At 54.7% G+C, this 27,208-nt stretch overlaps 6 protein-coding genes across 6 annotated transcripts; 2 read left to right on the top strand and 4 right to left on the bottom strand.

Moving 5' to 3' along the window:
- Window positions 1–5,545: 5,545 nt before the first annotated feature.
- On the top strand, window positions 5,546–8,556 carry BZA05DRAFT_395790 (dual specificity phosphatase). Its single transcript, XM_051483474.1, has one exon. It carries the CDS (start codon window positions 5,699–5,701, stop codon window positions 8,150–8,152), a length of 2,454 nt encoding a protein of 817 aa, XP_051339954.1. The 5' UTR covers window positions 5,546–5,698; the 3' UTR covers window positions 8,153–8,556.
- A 1,657-nt stretch (window positions 8,557–10,213) lies between these two features.
- Window positions 10,214–11,618, bottom strand: BZA05DRAFT_395792 (glutathione S-transferase II). The gene is made up of 3 exons (XM_051483475.1): window positions 11,258–11,618; window positions 10,834–11,207; window positions 10,214–10,770 (listed from the first exon to the last, which is right to left on the bottom strand). The coding sequence occupies exons 2-3, from the start codon at window positions 11,136–11,138 to the stop codon at window positions 10,353–10,355; spliced, it is 723 nt and encodes a 240-aa protein (XP_051339955.1). The 5' UTR covers window positions 11,139–11,207; window positions 11,258–11,618; the 3' UTR covers window positions 10,214–10,352.
- Window positions 11,619–12,534: 916 nt separating this feature from the next.
- On the bottom strand, window positions 12,535–12,976 carry BZA05DRAFT_26782 (uncharacterized protein). The gene has a single exon (XM_051480200.1). The coding sequence runs from the start codon at window positions 12,869–12,871 to the stop codon at window positions 12,572–12,574; it is 300 nt and encodes a 99-aa protein (XP_051339956.1). The 5' UTR covers window positions 12,872–12,976; the 3' UTR covers window positions 12,535–12,571.
- Window positions 12,977–12,983: 7 nt separating this feature from the next.
- BZA05DRAFT_372496 (uncharacterized protein) lies at window positions 12,984–17,309 on the bottom strand. The gene is made up of 2 exons (XM_051481708.1): window positions 15,193–17,309; window positions 12,984–15,052 (listed from the first exon to the last, which is right to left on the bottom strand). Exons 1-2 carry the CDS (start codon window positions 17,011–17,013, stop codon window positions 13,343–13,345), a joined length of 3,531 nt encoding a protein of 1,176 aa, XP_051339957.1. The 5' UTR covers window positions 17,014–17,309; the 3' UTR covers window positions 12,984–13,342.
- A 3,957-nt stretch (window positions 17,310–21,266) lies between these two features.
- Window positions 21,267–23,531, bottom strand: BZA05DRAFT_451497 (uncharacterized protein; the record flags this gene model as incomplete). Its single annotated transcript, XM_051487443.1, has 2 exons — window positions 21,267–21,953; window positions 22,014–23,531. The coding sequence occupies 2 exons, from the start codon at window positions 23,529–23,531 to the stop codon at window positions 21,267–21,269; spliced, it is 2,205 nt and encodes a 734-aa protein (XP_051339958.1).
- Window positions 23,532–24,359: 828 nt separating this feature from the next.
- Window positions 24,360–26,487, top strand: BZA05DRAFT_473442 (uncharacterized protein; the record flags this gene model as incomplete). Its single annotated transcript, XM_051488069.1, has 2 exons — window positions 24,360–24,543; window positions 24,602–26,487. The coding sequence occupies 2 exons, from the start codon at window positions 24,360–24,362 to the stop codon at window positions 26,218–26,220; spliced, it is 1,803 nt and encodes a 600-aa protein (XP_051339959.1). The 3' UTR covers window positions 26,221–26,487.
- Between the last annotated feature and the right edge of the window lie 721 nt (window positions 26,488–27,208).

Raw genomic sequence — 27,208 nt, forward strand, 5'->3', positions numbered from 1 at the left:
GATCCATCGATGACCGGCACCTCCGTTGTTGCACCTCCGTTCGTGCGCCACAAACGGACGCTGACGCCGATCGATGTGGCACAGCGTGGCAAACACCTCGGTCCTCGAACGCCGTATGTACTACGGACCACGGTATGTGTGTAGTCCACACACCTCCCGTAAGAGACTCGTCACTCGGATAGATGAAACCGTGCCTATGCCCTACCGATCAGCATCCAGAATCCAGGGCCGACCAACGGGTGGACGGCGAATGACGGTCCAGGTAGGAAACACATGGAGGGCTGTGGCGGCGGTGGAGGCGGCGGCGACGGTGGCGGGGAAAGCCGAATTGAGGCGAGTGAGGCAGCAAGGCCGATGGGGCAGTGGCGGTAGTAACTAAGGCTGGAGCCCCACGCCACGGCGATCACCGGGATCCCATGGCTTGTATTGTACGTGTGTAGAGTAAGTAATTTCTGCTCATGTGCATGTGCACTGTGCAGGCGGCAGCAGGCCGGAACACGTATGTGAGTATTTATGTGTGTAGAGTACGGCATGTAGGCAAACCACGGAGACGTCGGGATGTTTGTTTGTGCTGTTTGTGCAGTTCGAATTCGAGTGGATCGGGGAGGGAGGGAGGGAGGGAGAAGTTGCCCTGCCTGCTAGATAGGCTCGGGGGCCGCGGCAGAACCGCAAGCAGCAACTCCTGCCGCCGCCAGCTCGACTAGATGTAGCTCGAAACGAATGATCTCCGTGAAACCCTGAGACAAAACGTCTCACCGTCATCGTCATCGAAATCGTCATCGGATTCGGATTCGTTATCAGCCTTCGAGAATGATGATGGGGCAGATGAAGATGCTCAGCCCTACATAGACGGTGGATACACAGAATAATGTGTAGTGTTTGTACTGATGTATTGCACGTACGTATTCGGGGTGGCTATTATTTATGCTTCCCGCTGTCCGACAGTCCGAGCGTTTGACGGATGGGGGCCGCATGTACAACATATCGATGCGATGGTTTCTATTCGGTCGAAAACGGCGGGTTTGGAAACCAGAGTCACAAACCGTGAGACGTTTGGCGATGGGGGGAAGGAATGGAGGATCGGAGTGCGCCACGCAGTGCCTCGGGCAGTGGACACTGGACACCGGACACTGGACGGATCTATAGATGGACGGATCTATAGAAAGCTGCTCCGTGCCTGTTTCCGTTTCCGTTTCCTCGTCATGGTCCCCGGAAAGTCGAACGGCGAGTCATGTCCGCCGCGTGTCCTGCCGAAGAGTGTTTCCGTTGACGGCACCGGGCCCCCGGTCAAAGTCTTCACGAGAGGCATAGTACAGTAGGGCCGGTACATATATCCTCCCACGCTGCCGCGGCTGTTTGACGATAGGTGCGGTGCAGTGCGGTGTGTGCGTGCTGTCCTGGTACCACCCACTTGGTTACTGCTATGATAGTGGAGTAACCAAGTGCCAGCCACAGCAAGTTTCCCACTTACGACAAACTTAGTAATACACATACAATGCGTGCCGATAGCATGGGCAGCGCACACATGCATCGAGGATACGAAGGCTGTAGTGAAGATTGTAGACGTTTCTTGCATAGTGAACATGTAGGACAGAAGGGAAGCGGTTAGAACACCTTTTTTTCCTTTCTTTTTTTCTTTCTTTTTTTCTTTCTTTTTTTCTTTCTTTTCTCGTTCTTTTTTTTCTTCCCCTTCTTTGCTTTTCCGCTTCTCGATTGAATTTGGCTGGCTTCCCCTCTTCCAGAGTGGTCGCGCGTGAAAGGGAGGTGCAGCAATCCTGAACAAACATGAAACCTTAGCGCCGAAAAACCGGAGACGCACGAGTGGCAAGGCGCATGGCGTTATTCCCCAACTGGCCGCAGACGACTGTCGGGAATTTCGCTGAGTGGTGGGAGGGCCGGACAGGGGTGCGCTGGGCTGCTGCTATTTCGGGCACACCAACAACTGGTGCGGATGAGAGCATTCGCTAGCCACGAGATGGCCGACGCAGAGTACGAGCGCGCAGAGGAGGGGGAGAAGAAGTAGAAGAAGAAGAAGAAGAAGAGGAAGAAGAAAGAGGAGACAGAAGGGGGGAGGAAAGAGGAAAGAGGAAGGAGGAGGGAATTGATGGAGATGAGAGGGGAGGGGAAGAAGGAGGGAGGGAGGGGCGCTGAAGACTCCAAATTGGCGGCGGCGGAGATGAACACCGCAACAGCCGTGGATTCTCAGCACTTTCTTCCCATCGATTCCTCATGGAGACCCGGAGTGCCGATGCCAGCCAGCAGAATTGTCAGTGGAGAGGGAAGGGAGGGGAAGGAGGAGGGACGGAGGGAGGGAGGGGTGCTGAACAGTGAAGACTCCAAATTGGCGGCGGCAGAGATGAACACCGTAGCAGCTGTGGATTCTCAGCACTTCCTTTCCATCGATTCCTCGTAGACTTCGGAGCACCGATGCCAGCCAGAAGGATGGCCAGTGGGGAGGGGAGGACCACAACCGTGCAAACAACTCGCGGACGGACAAAGACCTTCCCTTCGTTCCGCCGTATCAGAGTCCTGCCTCGCCCGCGTAACAGCACTGAATCCGTGAGGGAACCGGTGGAGGAATGGCTCCAATGATGGGACACCGTCATTTTTCTATTATTTTCGGAAGCGTTCATTGATGATCGCCATGTCCTTCAGTGTCTGCGTCACGAACTCCATTCCATGTCCCAGGTGAAAGCACCCGACACTCCTACGAAGCACAGAAGTCCCGTGAACCTCTGGCTCTGAGGGAGGAACCTCCCTGATCCCGGCCACTCTTACGAAGGACAGAAGTCCCATAAACCTTTAAGAAACAAACCTCTCTGACCTCGGCCACTCTTACATACGAAAGACAAAAGTCCCGTGAACCTCTGAGGGAGGATCTTCTCTGATCTCGACCACCCTATGGACTCTGATCGAACCCTGCGCCGCCTCCCCTCTTGCCGCCGAAGGAATTCACCCCTCATCCCCAATCCGCATCAACTCCCCACCACCACCACCTCGACCACCACCTCGACCGCCTCGACCACCACCTCCATACCTCCATACCGTCAACTCCTCATCCTCCTACTCCTCCTACCTCCACAGTTACCACCACGAGAGAGAGAGAGAAAGAGAGAGAGAGAGAGTGTGTGTGTGTGTTTGTGAGAGCCACGAAGGTAAGAGCCAGACAGCAAGAGAGAAAGAGAGAGAGAACCGCACGGCGCCATCCTACATACCAACCACCCCAACTCCGGGCCCACCCCCGGTTCACCCTCTCGCCGCATTCTCCGGTTCACTCTACGCGAGATTCTTCCAATACATACTTCCTTACCTACGCACTTACCCATCCTCCCCGCACCTTCGCCGCCATCTTACTTACCCCCTCCACCCCCCTCCCAGATCAATCTATACACCTTTCCCTTGTCTATCTATTGTCTGTTGGTTTGGCGACAACCACTGCGTGATTGGACACCTATTCTCCGATATTTCAGCGGCTACCACTACCGTCCTGCTACAGTACCTTCGGCTCGAGCATCCAAGCCCTCCTCCTCCTCCTCCTCCTCCTCCTCCTCCTCCTCTTGCGCGTGTGTTAGTGACCCTCCCTCCTCCTCCTCCTGTCTCCTCGGTATCGTATTTTACCTTCCTCCACCAAGTGTCAAATCTCGAGGGCGCTGGCTCTTATGTCATGCTCCTGGGGGGTTACGGGTTTGAGCCGAGTTTCGTCGCTTGCCCCCGACCCTCAAGCGCACAGCGCCGCTTCACTTTTCCCGCGTCGTCTGTGCCGTGATTATGCTGCCCGCATGGAGTGGCTCCGCATGGGGTTCGCATTATTCTGGCATCGATCGTGACTGATTTTAAGATGGGCGTTCAGTGATTCGATAAACCCTTTCTCCGACGTTACTGTGCTCTCGGCCTCTACGGCGCACGTCTGACGTACCTGGAGCGCGCGCGCCCAACCCAGCGACAGGATACGCCTACCCGAGTAGTGCAATCCTAATCCACCGACGGCTCTCAGCACGTACAACTGTGTGAGCGCAGTTTGGAGAAAGACGAACCGAAGGAAAGAAGGAAAGAAATAAGAAGGAAAGAAGGAAAGAAAGAAAGAAGAAGAATAAGAAGAAAAGCCAAGGACGTCGCTCGTGGGGGGGAGGGGCTTGATCATCTCGACTTTCGCGACAACGACCACTTAGGTATTTTTAATTCCAGGCTAGGTACTGGACTTCGAGAGGCCAGAGTTAAGAGCTCTTGTTCGTTCGTTGATCGCAACCGGACAACGAGACCCAGACGCTGGACGTTGTTGCTTTTTTTTTATTGTTTTTTAGGGTGTCAGGAATACACGACGAGGTTTCGAAATAGCAGCACCATTTCCTCCTTTCCGGCCGGTTGGTTGCTTCTCCGAGAATCGTTGAAATCGTATTCGGAAGTCTGTTCTTTTTTGGGTACCGAGACCTTTATCCCCCTCATATAAGCTCAAAGTTCTGTTTCGCGTGGCCAGCTAGGCCAACGCTGAAGGAGAGGGGGGAGCGAACTGGAACATGGACGGTATTGGAGGTGTATTTGAAGCATTTTGACTGACCGACTTACCGGTCTAGATGGTGGCGCTGTAGCATCTGCTCTACTCTATATCCACCCATCCACACCTCGCGCGAAGAGCGAAAGCCGAAAGTCGAAAATCGAAAGTCGAAAATCGAAAATCGAAGAGCGAAAAGCGAAAAGCAGTCCCTTCTTGGATCGGGCTGATTCTTCTAATTATTGCGCACTCCGGATCGATAGCGATAGCGAGGCAGAGGCAGTGGTCACTGGTAGGTGCGACTTTGGTTGTGAGTGGTGGGCTCTATTTTTCGACTCGGTGAGTGTTTACCGCGTACCGCTGCGAAGTCCCTGGTCGGTCCTATTTCGGGACTGACAAGGGTGCCTCAGTTCCAGATTGGAGGCTTATGCTGATGGCGCTCCGCCGCAGACTTCAACCCTTGCGACACGCCCAATAGTCGCTTCGAAGGCGTCTTCATTCGCTCCGTCCGACAACAACCTGCACCGTGTGTGTGGTTCATCGAAAGGCTGTAACGACTAATCTACTCTGCCTGCAAGTTTGTGCCTTCTTCTCCATTGCTCTTGCCGACCCGCACCACGCCGGAGAAGACGACGACAACCCGCACGCATACCGCATACCGCACACCGTGCTTACTTACGTAGGTTGTGGTGGTTGTTCAACTCAAACCCAAACACCCTTCCCAACAACAACAACCATCACCATCGAGGCGGGTGATTCCCGACATACTGCCCACCATCCACTTCCCCCTTTCCGCCTTCTGCCTGTGAGTACGCAAGCTGCCACAGTTCCGTCTCCGCATCGACAGTCATCAATCTGCATATCGCCAAATACACTCCCACACACACCTACCCATCCCCGGACTACTGCTCGATCTTCAACATCGCGCGTGGCGGGCGGATCTCTTCTCAGACAACGCTCCTGCACCGAAGCAACACCTGTGACTTGACCCGCTCACTTTGTTAAAAGAGGATCATCGGTACCACCCCTTTCCTCACCCCCCCAGCTGACCCTTGCTCGGCTTGCGCAACGTCGTGCTCCCTCCCACCATACCTTGCGCGTCCGCCTACCCACCACCCCCAGTCTTATTCCCTTTCAAGACATCTTTCCCTTCTCTCCTCCAACTTCAACTCTCTCTCTCTCCTGTCCCGAGAACACTCACCCGTCGCTATGGCGTCTGTAACAAAGACTGACACTCATTCGCTGAAGAGAACTTACACACTCGTTGCTTCCAGTCCTTCGTCGCCGTCCGACTCACACGACAGAATCCCACCACTCAAGGTCGCTGTTCTTAGCTCGCCTGCGATCGACGCCGACAATCGCATGTCATTATCGCTGAAGCGTCGCTATCCGTTCTGTAAAACGCAAGCGAGCCCGACCGGTCCCGCCAACAAGTCGGCAGTACCAGCTTTTGTTTCCATCTTCGATACCGATATGTCAGGTTGCTCGCCCGTCAACGAAACGAACCAATTCGCTTCATATTCCGAACCAGCTTCTCCCGGTCCGCGATTCTCACTAAAGCACCCTCCCACCCACAAATCACACAGCAGCGTGTCCACATCGGCTTCTTCTTCCAGCAACTCATCCCCAACAACAACTATTTCGACCGACGAATCGACAGCGTCCCTGGACGACAAGACCACACCAGATTCATCCCCAGATTCTCCGGATTGTTTGATGGCTCTGCCGTCATTTAGGTCTGGGAGAGGTCTACCGAACGGCCTTTCGATAATACCCCCCAGTCCCGGATTGGAGGGACCAAGTCCGCTCTCACCGAGCAAGAAACCCCGAAACACAAAAAACCTCTCGCTCAACGTGCCACCTTCGCCCGGCATGTCTCAGATGGGGCATGATGGTCCCTCCAACGCCTCTACACCGAAGTCGATGTCGGCACCACCGTCACCGGCATTCATCGTGCCTCCTCCCCCGCAGAACCCCCGGCGGAGACCTAGCCACCTCGGCCTAACCATCAAGCTCCCGGGAACATTAGATACGAAACCCACCGGACTGCGCCACCACCAATCTTCTCCTTCTCTGTTTTCTCCCAGCACCGGAAGAGGACCCCTGGGTGGAATGGCGGGTGGAATGGCGATCCCGGCATCTCCCAATCCCGCCCAGATGAGTTTCCAGTTCAAACAGCGGGAACGACCCGTATTCAACAACCGGTGGGCATCGGAAACACAAGCTTCTTCCGGATCGTCGTCCGCAACGACGAACTCGCCTCCAAGGTCGCCTGAGGTATTACACGAGATGGAAGAGGAAGACGAGCCTCCCCGATCCGGGGAAGCCAAGTCACCAGCATATCCCCAAGGACCCTCGCTGATCTTCGAGCCGAACATCTATCTTTACTCGGAGCCTAACGCTGAACTCGCTTCGGAATTCGATCTGGTCATCAATGTCGCACGAGAAGTTCTCAACCCGTTCAAGGCGGCAGCTACCCAAAGAGGATCGGCAGACATTCCCGTTCCCGACACCGCATGCACAGAATCCAGCTTCCAGACGGCTTTCGAAGAAGCTATGTTTTCGCCCATCTGCCGCCCGGAGACACCGAAACAAAGGAAGGAACCCGAATACGTGCACATGCCGTGGGACCACAACACCCCCATATTGGCCGATCTTCCGGCTTTGGTGGAGTTGATCAACGAGCGGACGAACCAAGGAAAAAAGGTGCTGGTGCACTGCCAATGTGGTGTCAGTCGGTCAGCTACCCTGCTCATCGCCTACTCCATGTTCAAGAACCCGGAAAAGTCGATGCAGGATGCGTACAGTGCCGTCAAGGCGAAGAGCAAGTGGATCGGACCAAACATGAGTTTGATCTATCAATTGACGGACTGGAAAAAAATGATTTCGAACGAAGGGCCGAAATTGGTAGGTGGATTCGGAGGAAGGAGGGGTCCACAGACGGCAGGATTGCAGGGCCCTGGAAATATGAGTCTGGGACGTGGAAGGGGGATGGAGGACGGCTCTGAGTTTCCGGAGCCACAAACGGCACCTCTGCCACACAGAAGGACATCACCCATGATGTCCCCGGCCGAGTTGTCTCCGGAGGGCCAGCGGCCGCAGGTGGTAAGGACGAGATCGGAGACGGGCGGGTTCGATTCGGGGCCATCTTCGGCCCCCCCAGGCATAGGCAGCGTTCCAGGTTCCACCACATCGTCCCAGAACAGGCAGTCGTGGCCCGATGGCGATGCAAAGCTTTATTGCCCGCCGTCGGTGGAGCCATCACCACGGCTACAGCCCTCGCCGCAGCCCTCACCGCAGCCCTCACCACAGCTTCAACAACACGTTCCTTGGCCGGCAACGAGTGAGTATCCGCCTCCGGAACCCACACGGATGCCGCCACCACCACCACCCCAGGCCTCTCAGCCTCGCCCCAATCCCTCGAGCTCGTACTCGCTCGAAAAATCGACTCTCCGCATGCCAGGGCAGTTTGACAGCGAAATGGATGACAACACAGCTCCTCCATCCCCGCAGTTGACGAGCCCGAGGAACAGCGGTTTCTACGCCACAGTGCCGAACCGCAGGATGTCGCCGTGGGCTGGATTCTTTTCGGATCCCCGGAGTCCCACAGAACGGAGCGGAACGACAACGCCAGTGATCCGGAATATCTTCGATGTCCTATAGCAATTACTGTGGGGGCGGTCAAACGACGAGGCAGCCCAGAATGATAGGCGGAAGCGAGTGTCGTTTCACGAATCGATCCCAACACAGGACAGCCGATGAATGCAGCAAATATATGAGTCTTCGCACTTGCGAGCGTTGGAGTTTAGGGGGGACGGCATCGGACGACAACCGGATGCTTTGGAGCGGCCTTTTTCTTTTTCTTTTTCTTGCGTTTCTTTTGTTGTTTTCCTTTGTTTGGGGAGAGTTCAAAATTTGTTTGTTCATATACTCTCGTTTGGGCTCATAGCGGATTCTCTGGGTTATCATTTGGTGGGGGGAGCGCAGGACGGGATATGATGGTAGGCTTCGGAGGATGGGGAACTGGGGGACACTGGGGGGATCGGAGGAAACTTGGGAATAAGGGGATGGGGGGTTGGGGATGGGGGATGGGGGAATTGCTTGAGGAAACTACTAGGGGGCGTGATAATCGGGGTTTGCTTTTCTTACAGTCGTTTGCACTCATCACCATTGCACGGATGTTTGTCTCATTTTTTCATTTTTTCATTTTTTGCTGATCTTTTCTGCCTCTTGCTGCGCTTTTGTTGCTATTTGGCGTCCTGTCCTGTCCATCCACTACTTTACATCTCCTTATTTGTCTTTCTTTTCTTTCTATTTCTAGGATGGTTTTCGGTTCTGCGCATCATACCCTCCTCCTCTTGCTCTTCATCTTCCTCTTTCCTCTTTCCTCTTCTTCTCCTAGTATCTTCTTGTTTTGAATTCAAGGGTCTGTTTATATATCATCTATCGAAGATCTTCTGTGAAGATCTTTTTTTCACTTCACTTCACTTTTTTCTCATCTTTTTTCTTTTCTGTTCTATCTTTCATTTGTCCCTTTTATTTGAGCATAGGGAGGGAGGGTACAGCTTAGGTAGAAGAGCGGTGCGTATGGCCCGGGAGAGAAGGGGTGGGGTGGGGGTATTTTATCTTTACTTTATTACCTTACCTACTTGTTCATTCGTTTCGGCGGTGATGCGGTGATGCCGAATGAAGTACGGCGTGTGTGTGTGTGTGTGTGTGTTTGTCTTGATGGCTTGATAGTTTGAGCTTTGGACAGTTTGATAGGAGGTAGTTACGGTGGATATGAACGGGTTCCTCTATATTGTCTCGACGCAGGGTTTCTAGGTCACGGGTGATATTAGATGGCTACGAAATCGGTCGGCCGCGGGACGGGGAGGGGGCGGAGTGCTGGTGTCGGTGGAGCTGACTGGATGGCTGTGTAAAGCTCCACATGGTCGTCTCCACAAGGCGGGCGGAAGTTGGATTACGCACGCGCGGCCTGACTATTAGCCTGACTATGATGGTAGCGGCCGGTTCCGCACCGTTCCACAGCCCACAGCTATCGATCTGACGGACGGTCGGACGCGAAGGCTGCGGCAGTGCTGGGCGCGGGGTATTCGTTGTTTGGCGTTCGCTGCGGGTTCGCTGCGGATCGGATGGGGCGCTCACGCCACACGCCTCACTCTGCACGCATGGTCACTCGCTGAGTGATGCCGCGAAGGCGGGTGTGCTGTGCGGCGCGGGTGGAGTATTCTGTGTATGTGTGTGTGGTGGCTTTTCCTCCCGTCCCCCTGCGGTCCTGCTCGAGGCAACTCGAGCTAGCTACCACTCTATTCCTCGGTTCACGTACTTGAGTGCCGTGGTGGGATGGAGGTGGGATGGAGGTGGGATGGAGATGGAGGCGGACATGGCCCGCGATGGTTGGTAACGGTTGGTACACACCGGTACATACGCTTCCCTGGTGGCACCGTGGCGGTCGAGTATTGGAACTGTGGACCGTGGAAGTTGGTGTCTGAGGTCTCGATCTTGACTACTTATACTAGAGAACTGGAGTATACCTCACCCAGCCACGATTACCTCGACGGCTCTTGCTAGTCGCTCAGTCACGGGTGAATATATGAGCCGTGCACGCCTAGTCGTTTATACCTACTGCTGGAGGGGGGGGGGGGGGGGGGGGGTGCTCGGAGGTATGAAGCGGCATGGAAATCTTACGGTGCAGCGATGAGTTTGGGAACTCGAATGATACGAATAGTTATATGGCACACCGAGTGTGATGTGTGATTCTGCACTGTTCCTATTTCCCATCCTTCTTCCGTTCTTGACGACCTGAGGCCCGTATTCATTGCCTCATGCTACTATTCAACACGAGTACACATAACCCCCCCTACTTCTGCTCCGGCACAATCCAGCCCCTCGCCTTCTTCTCCTCCTCCTCCGCCCTAGCCTTATCCTTAATCAACTCCTTGATCTTACTCGGCACAGGGACATCACCGCCCTTCCTAAACGCCTCCCTCTTCTCCAGCGTCTCCTCCCACCTCTTCAGACTCGGGAAATCCTCAATCTCCACACCCGCCCACCCCGCGCTGCGAACCCACCCATACGTAGTGATATCGGCAATAGTGAGCCGGTCGCCAACGAGAAACCCGGACTTGCTGGCTGCGAGCCGCGTCTCGAGGACGCTGTACAGCCGCCGCGTCTCCGCCTGGTAACGTGCAATCCCGTACGGGATCTTTTCCGGCGCGTACCGGAAGAAGTGGTTTGCCTGGCCCTGCATCGGGCCGACGCCGGCGTTCTGGAAAAACCTGTTTTTCCACACATCAGCACCCCCCCTCCCCTTCCCCGCCCCCCGTCCGGGTTAGACTTACAACCACTGCACAACCTCCCAATACTCATCCGTCCCATGCGGATAGCTAATCCTCCTCTCGGTATCATACGTATCAACGAGATACTGCAGTATAGCGCCGCTCTCGAAGACGTTGCGCGCGCCGTCGGTGATCGCCGGGATCCGCCCGTTAGGGTTGATCGCTAGGAACCACGGCTCCTTCTGCGTGTTCGCCGACATGTCGATGGCGACTGTCTTGTACGGCAGCCCGAGCTCCTCCAACAGGATTGAGACCTTGATGCCGTTAGGCGTTTGCGCTGTGTACAGCGTGATGTCGGGGGTGGACATGGCGGCGGTGGTGGAGGGGAAGGGGGTGGGGGTGCGGGTTTGGGTGCTGGTGATGAAAGGGCGGAGGTGCTGCGACAAAAGCGTGAGTCGTGGGAGTCGTGGAAGGGCAGAGGTAATACCGCGGAGTATGGGCATTGAGTTCTGTGGGATGCGGGGGGCGATGGTGGGGATATATAGCCGTTCCCATCCCATCCCGCCTCATCCCGCCCCGAGCTCAAGCAGGGCGGGGGCGGGGCGGGATGGGCACTACTGGGCACGTCATTGGCGTGCGTGCTTGCGCGCTGGACGGATCGTTGGCGTGCTCGACGGATTGCTTGATAATCCGAAATGTCCCAATGTCCCAAAGTAGGAGTGAACAACCCCCAGCGTGGACGATCTCATGTATGTACTCTACATACTCCACATACTCCACATACCTGTTATGGAAATATCTGATTTCCAACCAACGGACGAACGTTGCTACGGACGGCGGATAGCTGGGTAATCATCAAATTATACAATACATGCGAGCACCGCGGAACCGACGGCGGTCGCGCATACATACTTGGTAGAGGCCCGGTCGTGCCGATTGTGCCGGTCGGTCGTGCAACGATATCATAACATCACGACATCACGAGATATAGGTATACCGGTATATATATACCACTACAAAACCACAACCACCGTCGGGATATCACGGTCCACGAGGTGTACTACGATAGCCGTTGCGAAACGATGTACAGGCGGCCCATGTGGTTGAATTAAAGATTGCGGACTGCGGACTGCGGACTGCGGACTGCGGACTGCGGATTGCCAATTGCGGGGTAGAGTACCGTACCGGCACCGGTACGGTAAACCACGCTTGCTTGCGTGCTTGCGGATTTAGATTATTCCGTTGAAGCTCCGTTGCAAAACGGCGCCGCAGGCCACACCTATATATCCGCCGAACATCCGCCGAACAACGTTTATATAGGAATCAAAGACCGAATGACAGCAAACAGCGGGATGGCGGGGAGTCCTTTGCCGTCCCCGCCCTCTGGTTCCTACACAACCGGCCGGCTCGCAGGTCAGGTGCTGTCGATCCCACCTTACCTGCCTTAGGTTCCTACTTCCTCGGCTATCGTCCGCAAGTACCGGTAAGTACGGTAGTCTTCAGACGATCGGTCCGAGCATACATAGGTACATACTGCCGTCATTCGGATCTACACTTGTTGGTACAGCCGTCAAAGATGACGAATGTTCGCTTCCCACCTGAAATCATCATAGAAACGCCCAAAATTCTTTTCGAATAACTAATGCAAAAACATTTATCCCCCCACCACCAGTTTCACCAAAAAAAGGAAATATACGCTCCTATGATACACATACAAATCAATCGTAAGATAGTTAGAAAGGAAAGGAAAAGGAAAGGAAAAACGTAAACCCATCATCCACCACCCTGCTCGTGATGTGCGTCAAGTCAAATCGATCGACAAAAAAAAAGAAGCCAGACACTCGCACACCTGTAACCCACCCCTCCTCCCTCCTCCTCCCCGCCCAATAAATCCCACCCGAACACAAAAAAAAAACGCAGCCAGACCGGACTTCAGACGCAGAAGCAGAATAACTCGTCCAAAGCCAGTGGAGCCAATACTCGCCGCAACGAATAACACCAACAACAGCACGGGATTAAACGCCGAACAAAAACTCCGTGGCTCCCTCCTCCTGCTCCGTCCGTCCTCCGGCCGTGTCCGTGTCCAGAGTATCCATCCCATCCATCCATCCCATATAACTACCCGTAATACTCCAACACTCCAATACTCAATACCGCAATACCGCAATACCACAATACCTCAACACCCACAAACCCCAACCCCACCCCCACCCACCCTCCTCCCGATTCAGATCGCGGCCGGCCCGAAACAACAAACAGGAATACCCCCCACACAGACAGACAGAATCGAACCAAAAATACAAGAAAAACTTTCCTTTTAAAACTCCGTTCAGCAAGAAAAAGGAAACGAAAAAAACAAAAAAACCAACAGCAAGCAAGCGACCCAGAGACCACCCAAAAATACAGTGATTGCGCCATTCCCCAAGTCAAAAAAAAATAGATCAAAAAAAAGATAGGGAAACAAGAAAAAAGAAAGAAAGAAAAAACAAACAAAACAAACCCCTTCTACTCCTCTCATAGCCGTAAGGTAAGGGTCAACCGTGACCGTAATGCATACATGAAGAAAAAAAAATCATCGCCTCAGAAGGCGTTCCGTCGCAGCTTCGGCACGTCGAATGGCAATGGTTCGGTCGATTTCCATGCCGCCCTCGCGCAACGGGCGGGCAGCAAGTCTCCTGTTGCTGGGTGCGCGGTTCAAGGTACCGTTCCTGAACCGGGCGACGGATGACTCGGGATCTTGCGAGTTCATCGCGCTGGCCAGGCGCTCGTTGATGGGGCCACCGGTCATGGTGAATTCCTGGGACCTCGATGCGCTGTCACCCAGGCTCGACAGGAACCGCTTGCTGGACGCGAGCGGCGACGACTGGATGCTGGGTACCATGGAGCTCCTCCGCGGCGCCAGCGTCGACTGCACATCGTTCGTGGTGTATTCTCGGGGCATCGAGTGCCGATTGCTGGGAACACGCTGCAGGCCACCCATCTCCGTACCGGCCCGAGATGGGGCCCTGAAGCGATCGCTTTCCGAGAAACCCTCCTTCAACATCAATGAGCTGCGATGCCTTATACCGGGCGATGGTGCCGGATCACTTCTTGGGCTGTAGCCCGCAGAAACGTTGAGTGAGGCTAGACTGCCTTTGCGTTCGGCAAACCGTCCGATCGTCCGGGATGGAAGGCGTTGGCTAAGCACGCTCTCGCGACCGTCGAACGAATCTCGGTTACGGCCACCATAGACGCTTTCGGCCCCCACGCCACGACTAGCGGGCCTCGTCTGGACGAATTGCGCCTGTATGAATGGAATCTGCGGGGGAGGCGCAATGGTATGCCGGTTTTCCGACAGGGCGAGACACAATTCCGTAAGGCTCCTGCACACGCTATCGGCCTTTCGCCGCACATTCCGATCGACACCGGCGACTGTGGGCGCACCCGAGCCGGGCGCACCAACGGTGTTCGCCATGTCTAGCGCGTCCTTCGCAGCTAGTTCGAGGTGCCTGTAAACGTCAGGCGGCATCACCGCCTTCGACTTCGCCAATGCGGTGTGCAAAAGAGGATGAGAAGTAGTGGTGTTGTTTGTACTGGACGGATTGCTACCACCAAAAGTGGAATTTATGGGAGAGATTCCAGCCGCAGCATTAGTCCGAGGCGACGAAGACACCGTGGTGACTGTTGTAGTCGCCGTTCTGGGGCGGTCGCCCGACGAGTTGGACGCGTTTCCGGCCCCGGATGCGGGCATGCGCCCGGTGACCTCCAGCCGACGGATTCGCGATTTCAGGTCGTCCAATTCGTCCCAGACCGAAGATGCAGCGGTCGTCGAGGCGGTGGACGCCGAGTCGGCGGATCGACCTCCACTACCAACTCCGGCGATGGATGCGGCATATTCGCGCTCGTCCACCTGTGGCGGTGCTAGCTTATCATCGATGAGTGGAGATGCGCCCAGACGAGTTAGCGGCCTGCTGTTGAAGCTTGTCCGAGGGCTCGACTCAACCACCGAAAAGCTTCTCGCATGGCCATGCGAATTGTCGCGACGAAGAACGCTCTGAGGACGAGGCGCATTGAAGGTGGGCCGTGGAGTGATCGAGGGCCGTTCCTCGTGGTCGGAAGTCTGCGACATCCTGCGCGCCCGGTAGTCGCCAGGTGGAGGCGAAGACATGTGTCGTGCGCGTCGCCACACTTCTTCATCGACTTGAGGAGGCGAGGAATTGAAATCGGCGGTTTCGCGACGGTGTGCGGGAGAAGACTGTGTCACATCGGCGGGCATAGAATTACGGTATTGGGAGAGTCGTGCCTGCAAGGAGGGGGATTGTTAGCGAGATGCCAAAAAAAAAAAAAAAAAAAAAAAAAACAACGCGACAATGGCCTTTTTTTTTAAAAAAAAAAGAGACGAAAAAAGAAAATAAAAAGAAGAAGGGAAAAGGTCAATCGTACTCGTCTTCTTTCCAGCCTGTCTGCCGCTCTGCTGCTGGTAGAGTTCGATCGCGCCAATTTTAAAAACACATCCTCAGTATTCTGAACTACGGGCGCATGCGCATCCCGTAAATCCTCCAGACCCCTGATGGTTCTATCCTTCTCGCCGTATTCATCGTCGTCTTCGTCTTCCTCTTCGTCGTCAAAGCTGCTGAAGCTCTGTCTTCGCTTCATCGCGGAGGTAGTTCTCGAGATGTCCCTGTGCCCCTGAGCGGTTCCGGTCCTCGATGGTGTCCGGGCCGATATCGTGTTGCTACTGGCACTGCTGCTGCCCTGGTCCCTATTGTAGGCCCGACTGGGCGTCGAGGGCACAGTGTAGTGGCCTCGGTTGTCCATTGTGAATCGTTTTCTGAAAGCTAAAGATGGCGGAGGTCCAGCGCTGGTCTCTACACCATTACTACTGAAGCGGGCAGGAGCGCGTTTTTTCGGAGGAGTCGGCGAGTGCGATCGAGTGGACGCGAACGAGCTTGAAGGTCGGGAGTTGGGGGTGGTATTGGTGTTGGTATTATTGTTGTGGAAATTGAAGCGATTATCTCTGTGGTTATCGGAGCCGGAGGCAGCGGCAGGTGTGGCAATAGTATTTTTTGGAGTCGGAAGGAGTGATTGGGGTGCAGCAGATTTCGGGGAGGTGATGGGATGTAAGGGTACGGGGGTGGGCTCGGACGGCGGGTGAGTGACGGAAGAAGTAGTAGTGGTAGGAGTGGGAGTGGTGGTGGTGGCAGGCGTTGTGTGACGACTGTTCCGGGATGGTTGTGGTCGATGTGGTTGATGCGGTGGAGGGTGTCGTGCGGGCTTGCTAGAGGTGGCTGCAAGCGCAGAAGAAACGGCGTTGGCGCTGGCGACGGCGTTGGTGGGGGTCAGTCCGGTCGAGGATGTCGGGACGGTGCTATTATTATTACTGCTGCTGTTGTTACCGTTCGCTCTTCCGCTCAAGCGCTTTTCGGTTCTGGTAGCGCCACTGATGCTGTTGCTGTTGCTGGTGGTGGTGGTGGTTGTGGGGATGATGGTATTGCCGATGCTGACTCTGCTGTCTTCCTTGCTATCGACGTGCACGGCAGTCACAATGTTGTGTCGCGAAGGGACAGTGGCCGAGCGATTCAACTGCGGCCGCTGCAACTGGAGTTGGAGCTGGAGAGGGACAGCGACTCGACGCGAGGAGCTACTGGTAACCGACGACGAGGAGGATGTTCTTCGGTGCCGGTACGGAGTGGGCGCGGGCGGGGGACGTGGTACGATACAAATGGAGGCAGGCCGAGCGAGAGGAGTGGAGGGAAGAGGGGGAGGAAGAGGAGTGTGAGGAGGGGGTGCTGCTGACTTTGGAGTGGACGATAGAGTTGCAGCCCGCGATCGCGATGCTGTCGTGGAGGCCGGTATTCCTGTCCTTACAGATGAGCCAGCTCCAGACGTTGCACTGGCTAGTTTCCGGCCCGGATGACCGTGACTATGGAGATGATTGCTCGTGAAATTGGAGTCGGCACTGGACGCAGCGGCGGCGGCAGCAGTGCGAGGTGAAGCCGGAGGGAAGCCGGCGCTGGTGGTTAACGGCGAAGGGTTACCAGTGGCTGATGATGATGATGATGATGATGATAATAATGTCGCAGTTGTTCGTTGGGGCAGATTGGTGCTATTCGTGTTCCCTAGGCCTCCAACTGCTCCAGCTGGCCCACTGCCTCCGCTGGCCACTCTTCCGCGACCCAACAGCTCCTTGACCCGGCTGCTTCTGCTGTCGATGCTGCGAGTGCTGCTACCGCTGCTGGCCAACCTGGTTTCCCTGTTCTCCATCACCCATGCGTTCCCGGTGCGCCGCCGTCCAGAATGTGTTTCTTGCTTTCCCTCCCCCGTTTCTCGCCTTTGCCTTTGCCTTCTGTTGCCTGCTACCTTCGAAGACACACAACCGCACAAACCGAACCCCCGCCTCACTTGGTCCCCACCACGAAGAAAGAAAAAACAAGCCACCACCACCTCCACCACCCCCCGCTGGCAATCCTCCAGAAAAATCAAGAATACCTATCCCCTCCTTCTTCCCCTTCTTCCCCTTCTTCCCCTTCTTCCCCTTCTTCTTCTTCTTCTTCTTCTTCCTTCGCTCCTTCGCTCCTTCCTTTGTTCTCCCGCTCCCCGTCCCAAGCGCTCGTGAGGCAATCCAGCGGTCCCAGTTTTGTTTTGTCTCGTTCGCGGAGTGTTCCTGTCTGTGCCTGCGCCCGTTCGCTCGCACTACTTTACGAGCGCGGTCCCTTCAAAAAAGGAAAAGGGCACGGGCGCGTGTGTGTAATTCGGACCGTTGGCGGCGGTAAGTTCGGCAGCGTCCGTGTTCGAAATGGTAGGTAGTAGTGGTAGTAATAGTAGCAGCAGTAGTCGTCCAGGAGATGAAGGCGGTGATGATGATTATGGCGGAGGAGGACGAGCAGCAGCAGGAGGAAGGAGGGGAAAATGAAAGTGAGAATGAAATGAGCAAAGAATGAGGAGAGAGCTCTAGATTCGACTTCTACCACCACCTCCTACTACTCCTCTCGCTCCGTCCGCGTGCGCCGCCGTGCGGGAAATGGGGTCACAAGGGTTCACCGAAGGGGAGATGTTGGATTCCGACAGTCGGGAAAGTTTTGCAGCACCACACACACCACACGCACAAACGCACACCACTCGCAGGCCGGCAAACAATGATGGATCGGACAGCTGGAGGAGAGCGCGGGCAAAACGGTGCTACTTACGATGTGTGTGCATACATGGAGATCAGCTAGAGTCGAGTCGAGTTTACTTCTTCTTGCTTGCTGATGGCTTCCTTGATTGCTTGCTGATGGCTTACTTGATTGCTGATGGCTCCTCGTTATGATACTTATTGCGTTGGAGGGGAATGATCACCCATCGAATCAAGTCCCTCCGTTCTTCTCCTCATTCTCTCCGGCGCGGGGAACATTTTTGCCCCCCATCTGCCCCCCTCCTTTCCTCCTGCTGCTCCTGCTCCTCTGCGCTCGCCTCGCACCGAACTCGAAACCGAGCGAGTAACGCCATGTGGGGGATAGTTCTGCTAGTTGCTAGTACACAGCAAAGGACAGGCTCCGATTGTGGGATCTGACCTCACCTCACGTTCTCGATGGGACTGTCCCAGGTTCCTGCAGAGCATACATGAGCACATCATCATCCACCCATTCATCCACCCATCCATCCATCCATCTTGGAACTCCCCAATCATGGCCTTGCGCAGTCTCGTCATTCCTTGAGCAGAGCGATCGTCCACATCTGCATCATCACCACTACCATTACCATTCACATCCACATCCGCATCCGCATCTCACAGTATCTACTCCACACACATGCGTTCAGATTCGAAACTCGACCCCCTCAACTCTGGAACCGCCTCGAGTAACTAACTAGCACTAATTCGTCTACTCTACTCTACAAAGATAATCCTTTCTACTATCATCGGCCCATCCAAAATCAGCCATTCCGCGCTTCCACCCACATGTAAACCCCAGACCCCCCTGAACCACATCTCCTTCCCCAATGGAACGAGGCTTAGCCCCGTCCCCGTTCCAGCTCCCGAAGCGAGGTCGTAGCTGTGGATCGAATTTCGTTTCTGAGATGCCCCATGCTTTCCCGGTGCCCGTCGGAGATTACGCTCCTCCACCGTTGCTGTGGCTACCATACAGTAGGGTACTGCCGAATGGCAAGGCGACGGGCGACGACGGACAACAAACAAACACACACGCAAACATGCAAATACAAACAAACAACGGAGGGAGCTGAAGTGATGGGCAGGCAAGGGAAGGGAGGGGGAGGCACAGCGAGGCGAGGGGAAAGGCAAGGCAAGGCGAGGCAAGGGGAGGCGAGGAGAGGTGAGGGGGGGCCTGATTCTCATGCAAGACATGACTTTTTATTCTCCTTCGCCTGCGCAGCGCACGACCTTCAACACTACATACGCTACATGCTCTACTCTGCGTGCTGCGGTGAACACTGGAAGAAGAGGGATTCGCGACAAGGAGTCAAGGACTGCTGAAGCCTGACTTCTGACTTCTGACATGTGTCATTGTGTCATTGTGTCTCCCCCGAGTCCCCTCACCGGCCACTGCACATCGCCCACAGCTGAGTGAGAGCTTTTCCCTCTCACTTTCTTCCCTCTTTCCCTCTCCCTCTTTCCCTCTCCCCCTCTCTTTTTCCCTCTTTTTCCTTTCCCTCTGTCTTTCTCCCCGACACAGGCGGATGCGCGCCGGCAATGCAATATCGAGAAAAGAGTGTAATCTTCCCACATAGATGCCTACTATATTTGGGCTTGGATTTCTTGGAAAGGCCGCGTCGGGACTCGCGACGGCCTACGGGTGCTGCTCACTGCTCACTGCTGCGCCCCCCAAAATCCGATGGGTTTTTTGGCCGGACGCGGAATGAAGTCGTAAGGACTCTACATTGAGTCTAGAGTAAGAGGCATGTAGATAGGGAAGTAGAGTAGGTATGCAGGCGTCTGGAAGCTGGAGGAACTCGGGAAGGTCCTCGTTCGTTTCATTTCACCGCAGCCGCCGCGACACACATTCCCGCATTCTCGCATTCTCGCGTTCTCGCATTCTTGATTGATGGATATCCGCGCGGCTGCCTCGGTGTTCACTGTGAGGTGCGAGATGTTGGCATTCCTTGCGGCAGTTCGCGGAGTCGATCTAGAGTATGGACTCTGGAGGTCTACCTAACTTCCAGGTATGGTAGCTGTCGTGATCCGCAGTGTCGTGGCCACTGTCCGCGCTGTGGTAGGTATGTGGCAGGTATGTGGCTACCCATCGCCACGATCGCAGGTAGCATGGTAGCACGGTGGCATCGGCCGGTGTGTCGATGTCTATGCCATCCCACCTGCACTCCCCATTACGTGCGCAATACCCATCGTGGCGGCGGGGCGGAGGGGGCAGCGTGTTGAGGTTTTTTCTTCACGAGCGGACACTGGACGAACGAGGTGGAGCAAAAAGCCGGATGCGGATTGGCCTCAACTAAGCAGGAAGTTATCGTTGCTTTTGGTACCGAGTCTCAACTATTAGTTAACCGCGCATCGGTGATGATCGCGCTGATCGCTCGCGCATCACGCATCACTGTGCTAGGTAGGAAGTACTCTAGGTGTCAATGAGGGTAGTGGTCCTCCAAAGTCTCCGAAGTCGCGGGAATCACGCTCCCACCTCACACCCATACATGGACATGCCAATGGGAGGGGAGCATGAGGTGGTTGAGAGATGGGTACCTGCATCACCCCCTCCCCCCTCCCCCCCTCCCCCCCTCCCCCCCGGACCCGCGGATCCTGCGTGTTGCGAGACTACAACTCCGACTCGTCAATAGGATGGTATGGGATGTCTCGTCTTGTCCGTGTTCTTGCGGCGGGCCGGCGGGGCTGGGAATACTACTACTACTCTATATCTGCACACGTATGGTATTAGGGAGGCTGGGGAAAAAGTGGTTTGTTTGTTGTTATTGTTGTGATTGTTGTGCTTGTGCGTATTTTGCGTGTTTACGTGTTTGCTGGAACGGGATTGGTCGAGTCGACAAAACGAAACGAATTGTGATTGGTCACTGGTTGCTGGTGTTCCCCGCGAATGCCGCCATGTGTGGGCGACCATCTGCCGTAGGTAAAGCAGGTACTTAGGTGTACACGATCTCACTCGAAAGACAGCAGCCGCCATGTGTACCGGTCTATATCTCGTTACTACATGGAAGGGATTGCGCTCTGCGTTGTGCAGCTTGTTCTGATGCCGTCGTCACTGCCAGTCACTCGGCATGCGAGTGATAAGTTATGTACATTCCCGATGGCGGTGATGTTCCGCTGTGGAGATTCTAGTCGGGCCATTCACCTTTTTCAACGCAACTAAATACGGCACAGACATATGCACTGGGCTCGAAGCCATAAGATAACCCGCAAAGAAAATAGACAGAGCAAGTACTCAGGTGAACAAGAAACAAATCGAACCAGATCTAACGTATCAAACGACTGAGTAGTATCCCCGCGAACTATGCTACGAGCTCACCCTGTGCATATTCCCCACCACTCAGCCCTCAGCCCAGCCCCCAGCCGGTATTTAAGCAAGATCCTTTCCGTACCCATCAGACCTAGCCGGACTAGTGGGCTCGGAAGGCTGATGCTTCGTCTTGCTCCCTCGGCGAGCGCGGTTCTTCTTCTTCTTCTTCTTTTTCTTGTTCTTCTCGGCTGCATCCGAATAGTCGGGGGAGTCTCCGTATAGCGGGGTCGAGGTACCGGTCGCTGAGGATGCCAGGTATTCGTCCGCATACGCCTCGATAGGATCTTCCGCGGGGCCATCTCCGACGTCGGACTTGGGCGTAAGGGCATCCGGGGAAACAGACTGGCTCGGGGGTGGCTCCGGGATATCCTTCGGGTGCTGAGTTCCGACCGAAGCTGCATCGATGGCCTCGGTTCCATCGAACTTGGCCGTGACCTTGCTGGAGATTCTATCGACGAGTTGCTTACCTTTCCGCCCCGCGATGTCGTCCGAAGCCGATTCTTTGCCAGATCCCATCTCGTCGGACTGAGAAGCGCTATTGGCCTCCTTCTTGACGGAACGATCGCCGGTCAACACCTCGATCGTAGAATCGAGCAACGCCGCAAGCATTGATTGCATACGCGGCTTGTCGATCCTCTTCACTGGCTTGGACGAGCCCGAAGCGTCCGCGCCGCCGGTGCTGTCCTTGATGGCTCCGTGAGATTCGGACGTACGGTCATCGACATGGTCGGTAGCGGACTTGTGGATCTGTCAATCTCATTAGTCATCTGATCTTGCACTCTTGTAAACAGGCACAATGAAGCTTACCTCTTTGTTCGAACTCTCCTCTTCGACCTTTGCAGATAACGCGGTGGCCTCCTTCTTTAGTTTAACAGTCGTGTCGGAAGCCGCGTCTGGTTCTGCCGGGCCCTCTTCGTCCGTATCCTCCGCAACCTCAGCCGCCGATACGAAGGATTCGTCACTGCCGGAATCGGAGTCGCTATCCACCAGCTTGAGCCTGAACAGGTCTCCCTCACATTCGGTGACCTGAAGGGTCATGCCCTCTGCGAATCCAATTGAAGTTCCGTTTGCTCCGCTGCTTCCCAGACTGGTGGCATCCGTGGCATGCTGTGTCTTTTGATGCTTCTTCTTGGGCTCTGGCGGAAATACCGAATCATGTTCCGGTTTATCCCGATGCTTCTTCATCTCCTCATTCAGGGCGCGGAGACTCTTCGGCTTCGACTTCTTACCCTTCGAGGCAAGATAACGACGCTTCGAGCCGTTCGGTGACGAAGAACCGGAACTGTGTGGGGATCGGTAGCCATCTTCGGAGGCTGTAGGTGAGTCATCTCCTTTATTCGCGCTGAATACCACTGGCTTGTCGTCTTGAGTTACAGTGCCATCGTCGCCACTGCTGCCACAATCACTCGACGTGTCGGATTTGGAGGTCGCCGGTTTTCCAAAGTTGACATCCCATTTCTCATCGCCTCTCGGGAGTTCGAAGGCTCGCGCGCGATCAGACCTCTCCGCAACCAACTGATCAGCCAGGCCTCCGAAAATAGAAAGGATGTTGCTGAAGCTGTTGCGCGTGTTGTCGCTATGCCACTCCTGGAACTTGCGATTCGTAAACATGGCCTCATCCATCCCCATCCCGCCGCGGTTGAATATTCCCGTGAGCGTCTGCAGGCGCTCCCTCTCTGCGGCAATCGTCTCCGGGCCAACTATGATGTACCGTCCCACCATGCGGTAGTGGAGACCGAGCTTGTTGGAAGCTTCGAGGTTATACTTGAGGATGCCCAGGTGAGCCGATATCTCCTTGTCCGTTCTAGGTCCCGTGGCGGACTTCGACCAAGTGACGAACCGGTCGAGGTTCTTGATGTTCCAATCGATCTCGGCCAGCGCGGGGAGCTTGTGCTGGTTGTAGAATATCAGACCATCGGTGCGGAAGTCTAGCTTGTCCAAATGACCCTTGATGCGCGCGGCCTTAGTTACCAGCGGTTCCAGGACTAGCTGCTCGAGACTGAAGCGGAGCTCGTCCGCATCCATACCGGCATCATAGCCAACTTTGTAGCTTGTGGCGAGATATTTGCTAAAGGTGATGTTTGCTCCCGCAGTTCCCGCTGGCTGGGTGATGGCATTGATATCGCAGACGATACCGAAGTGGTCGTCTACTGTAGCGGCAAGAGTGTCCATGTTGTGCTGGATCAGCTCTTTCTGGTGTTCATCTGGCCCGTTGAACCCGAAAAGACCGCGTTTGGCGAGGTTGTCGTGGAGGTCGTTCTTCACGTTTTCGTCACCGGTTTCCTTGATTAGAGCGCTCTCGTCGTTGGATTTATTCTCCGCCATGGTTTTGGGAATGAATATGTCGCTTGCGATGATGTTTGATTCGAAGTAGGATGGAAGTGGCGAGTGCGAAGGTAATGTGTGGAGGGAGGTTGGAAGGGCGTGAGAAGAGTTTCAGTGCAGATATACGAGAGTTGATTGAGAGGATCGTGGGTAGCAATCGTGGAAAATGTAGTGGTAAAGGTGAGGTGAGAGCGATGGGTATGGAAGAGCGATGGTTATGGAAGAGCGAGTGTTGTGGAAGAGCGAGGGTTGTGGAAGTTGCGAGGAGGGAAAACTGTGCCTTTGGTTGATTGTGGGAAGGAAGGAGTTTTTGGAGCTTCATCCTTTTGAAGCAAATGCATTAGCCGCTTAGGCCCACATAAACATGCATTGGTTGTCACTCGGGGTGGAGTTTTGCTGAATCACGGGTCAAAAAAGAAAAGAAAAACTACTACAATAGGAACAAAGCAGCAGTATCAAAATTAGTAATCACAAGTGAACTCTTATTCCACCGGAGGGGCCTGAATGGAAATTCGAATTAATGATTTAGACATCTCTGGCCCTGTCCGCTGTACCGTGCATACATGTTGCATATTCCATTGTTCTCTCTCCACTCTCCACTCTCCACTCTTCACTCTTCATTCTCTACTCTCTCTACTCTCTCCTCCTACCCCCCCACCCCCCAACCCTACCCCCCACCCCCCGTACAGCCAAGCTCCTCAACCCGTTTTTGTTCGTCTTCCTCCTCTTCATAATAACTCCTTCACCTCGAAAATGCTCAATGCTCAGCAATACAGCCTTTCTTCCTACTTGCATCCGTCGAAAAACGCTTCATCTTCAAAGGCCATCATGGCCACCAGCTCCCATTGCAGCCATGATCCAACCAGCACCAGGCGGAAATCGAGTGCCAATTCTACCCACAGTCTAGCCTCGGCCCATGGACCCAACTTCGTTGCTGGAGATCTTGCCCAATACTACGCAACTTACTCCATCACCAATGCTCACCTTCTTGAATTACCCAAGGGCTATCCTGGTATGCACTTTACGGTTAGGTCTGAGAGCTACTGCTGATACCTGCTACTGGTTCACAGGACTCAAGTACCCCGACATCCTTTACCGTCTGTTCCAGAGGGTTGGCGTCAAACTCCTGTCCATCACTTCCCCCGAATACGATCCAGATACTAGTACCAATAATCATCAAATTAGGGTATGTGCCAAGGACAGCAGAACCTTGCTCGCAGCTATAACCGCACTGAGGGAAATGGGCCTACCGTTTAAGGAGCTGGACGACATCAAGCTGTCCGAAATTCATTCCTTAGAGGATACGATCCATGCTGTCAACGACTCGGGACGTGCGAGACCAGACGATAAGGACAACCGTCAACCGCATAACGGTCAAATGCCCGACCCTGTCGGAGGGTTCCAAGGACTTCATAGCAAGGCCCTGACTAAGTCTCAGCAGGCGGTCTCAGATAATCCCTGGCTCACAGCTGATTACGATGTCTTTACCGGCCGGTCACGTTCTAGGAGCATTCCTGGGCCAAGTTCCTTCATGTCCGCAGAGGTTCGCGAGGAACATGGAATGACAGTACTGTCACGCCTCTTGAAATCTAGTATCAGGTTGAAATCTCCCCAGCAACTGGAACCCGACTCTCAGCAGAGCTGTGTTAGCAGCACCCAGGGCATGGATGACTACCAGGTTCCTCCTCCGACCCCGTCCCCGTCCAAGGCCCTCGGAATTACGGTTCGATCTGTTAGCGATGAATATCCAACTATTGCTAGATACATGAAGATGCACGGCAAGCATCCCACTGACGAAGGCGCCAGTACCACGGCAGTCAGGGGCAACAATGAATGGAATAGGACGGGACACCCGGATAGCACTGCCCAGACCAAAGAGAAATATTGTGTTCCCCAGCGCCGTATGAGTGATCACCGAGGGCGTCCAATGCTTCGAATCGATACGGCTATCGCTACCACGAACGCACAACCCGCCACCGCGCCAGCCAGGCCCACTGAATCTCACGCATCAACAACTTCTCCAGCTGCCACCGTGGTCCAGACGTGGGGGCCTTATTCCGGTGAAAAGGAAGGCTCTATGAATCTGGATAATCTCGACGAGGCTATGTTTCGAGCATTTGGACAGGGCGGAGGATACCACCTTGCTGGAGTTCCCGGCACTGGTGGAGTTTCTAGCACTGGTGGAGGAGGATTTAAGGCAGCTTCTGGTGTTCGCCCCAGCCAGAATTCGACCTACGCTACGGTCCCAGCTGAAAACCCAGTCGGAGCTGGCTCTTCTGCGACTGGTTCAGCTTTCCCAGTTCGTTTCCAACCGGCCAGCCCTGACCACTCAGCTCATCAACGTCAACCCAGCTACCGCTATCCTCCTAACGAACAAGGCATTCCAGTTTATTTGAAGGAGAACTACAACCCTCGCTTCGAAACCACCGCAGATGCCGAACAAGGCTACCGGGGCTATGGATACGGCGGATATCCCACTCAGTCTCCGGCACGTTTCCCGAGGACTGGATACCAGGGAGTTGCGCGCCCACCTGTCTCGAGGGGCCTTCCGGTTGAGACAACGAGCGTTTACACCATTCAGCAGCAACCAGTTCAGACGGAAGTCTACATGAAGGACTTTGGTGCAGAAGGCAGCTACTCATATTATCTCAAGCCCATCCCGTTGACGGGTCCACGTTTTATTAGGTAGCCGGATCCACTCTGATATGACCTGGAGCGGTGCCTAGATCCTGTTTATTTGCTTTTGATGGAGTTTTCCATCAGTGATTGACTATGCGCTGTGTCTTTTCCTTTTCATGACGATTGCTTTCTATGTACACCTACGATTCATGCGTTTGATATTTCATTTGATAGGGGCTCCGGCGTTTGGACTTATGAGCTCGGCGGATTTGCGTTTTCTCTCCTTTTTATTTTTATTTTTACTTGATTTGCGAGGGCTGAAAAGCATTGGGATGGGATTGGGGGGAATAGTGGTGGCGGTGGTGGTGATACGCAGAAGAGAAAGGAGGTATATTTCCAGTGTAATTATTAAGTGCGGGCATATGGTTGTGGAATGAAAACCCTCTGTTGCATGTACTAAAGCGATGGCATTCCCTACCGCTGGTCCCGTAGAGCCACGACGTACGGACAAGCTGCTGTTTGGGACCAGTCGAGGAGGGCTACGTATTGTACATGTTCTCCACCTACCCGCATCCTCGACACACACGCCCGCCCCTCGGACACTCGTGCTCGGACTCGAACTCGGAAGCCTCGCTCTCCCCTTCGGCCACTACATTCATAGAGGGGGCATTTCTACCTATGCACCCACCTACCTACGTCCGTCATCTTCGGGAATTCCAGCACGGCTTCGCTGCAGTGCAGCACTCGACCGCGAATAGTTCAGCCATGTTCCACCACAACCTCTCTCGCCCCGTCTCCCTCCCCACTCGCGCCCATAAAGCCGACTGCTGTGCTTTCTACCGGGTGTGGTAGTTGTCGAAGTGGTGTTCCCAAGTCTGCTCGGCCCGATCACGAGCTTCTCGCCCCTTGCCGTTGCTGATGCGTCGCTTCGGGTGGGCTAGCGATGCTGGTAAAGTCGCGCCGCGTCTCCCGTATCTGTCATTGCAACGCAGCCATTCGCTTCCGTGGACATCGGGTTTATCCGGAGGATGATTTGGCCAGGGCGTACTGTCGGTATG

The sequence above is a fragment of the Tricharina praecox genome (assembly GCF_024521635.1).
Source record: "Tricharina praecox strain CBS 144465 chromosome Unknown BZA05scaffold_10, whole genome shotgun sequence".
NCBI classification, from domain to species: domain Eukaryota; kingdom Fungi; phylum Ascomycota; class Pezizomycetes; order Pezizales; family Pyronemataceae; genus Tricharina; species Tricharina praecox.

What these genes read in the sequence shown, in the direction of transcription:
- BZA05DRAFT_395792 (XM_051483475.1), bottom strand. Translation starts at nt 11,138, where the DNA reads ATGTCCACCCCCGACATCACGCTGTACACAGCGCAAACGCCTAACGGC. An exon ending in TGGGAGGTTGTGCAGTGGTT is followed by an intron (nt 10,771 to 10,833) that starts GTAAGTCTAACC and finishes GTGGAAAAACAG; the next exon opens with GTTTTTCCAGAACGCCGGCG.
- BZA05DRAFT_395790 (XM_051483474.1), top strand. Translation starts at nt 5,699, where the DNA reads ATGGCGTCTGTAACAAAGACTGACACTCATTCGCTGAAGAGAACTTAC.
- BZA05DRAFT_372496 (XM_051481708.1), bottom strand. Translation starts at nt 17,013, where the DNA reads ATGGAGAACAGGGAAACCAGGTTGGCCAGCAGCGGTAGCAGCACTCGC. An exon ending in ACAGGCTGGAAAGAAGACGA is followed by an intron (nt 15,053 to 15,192) that starts GTACGATTGACC and finishes CCCTCCTTGCAG; the next exon opens with GCACGACTCTCCCAATACCG.
- BZA05DRAFT_26782 (XM_051480200.1), bottom strand. Translation starts at nt 12,871, where the DNA reads ATGGGATGGATACTCTGGACACGGACACGGCCGGAGGACGGACGGAGC.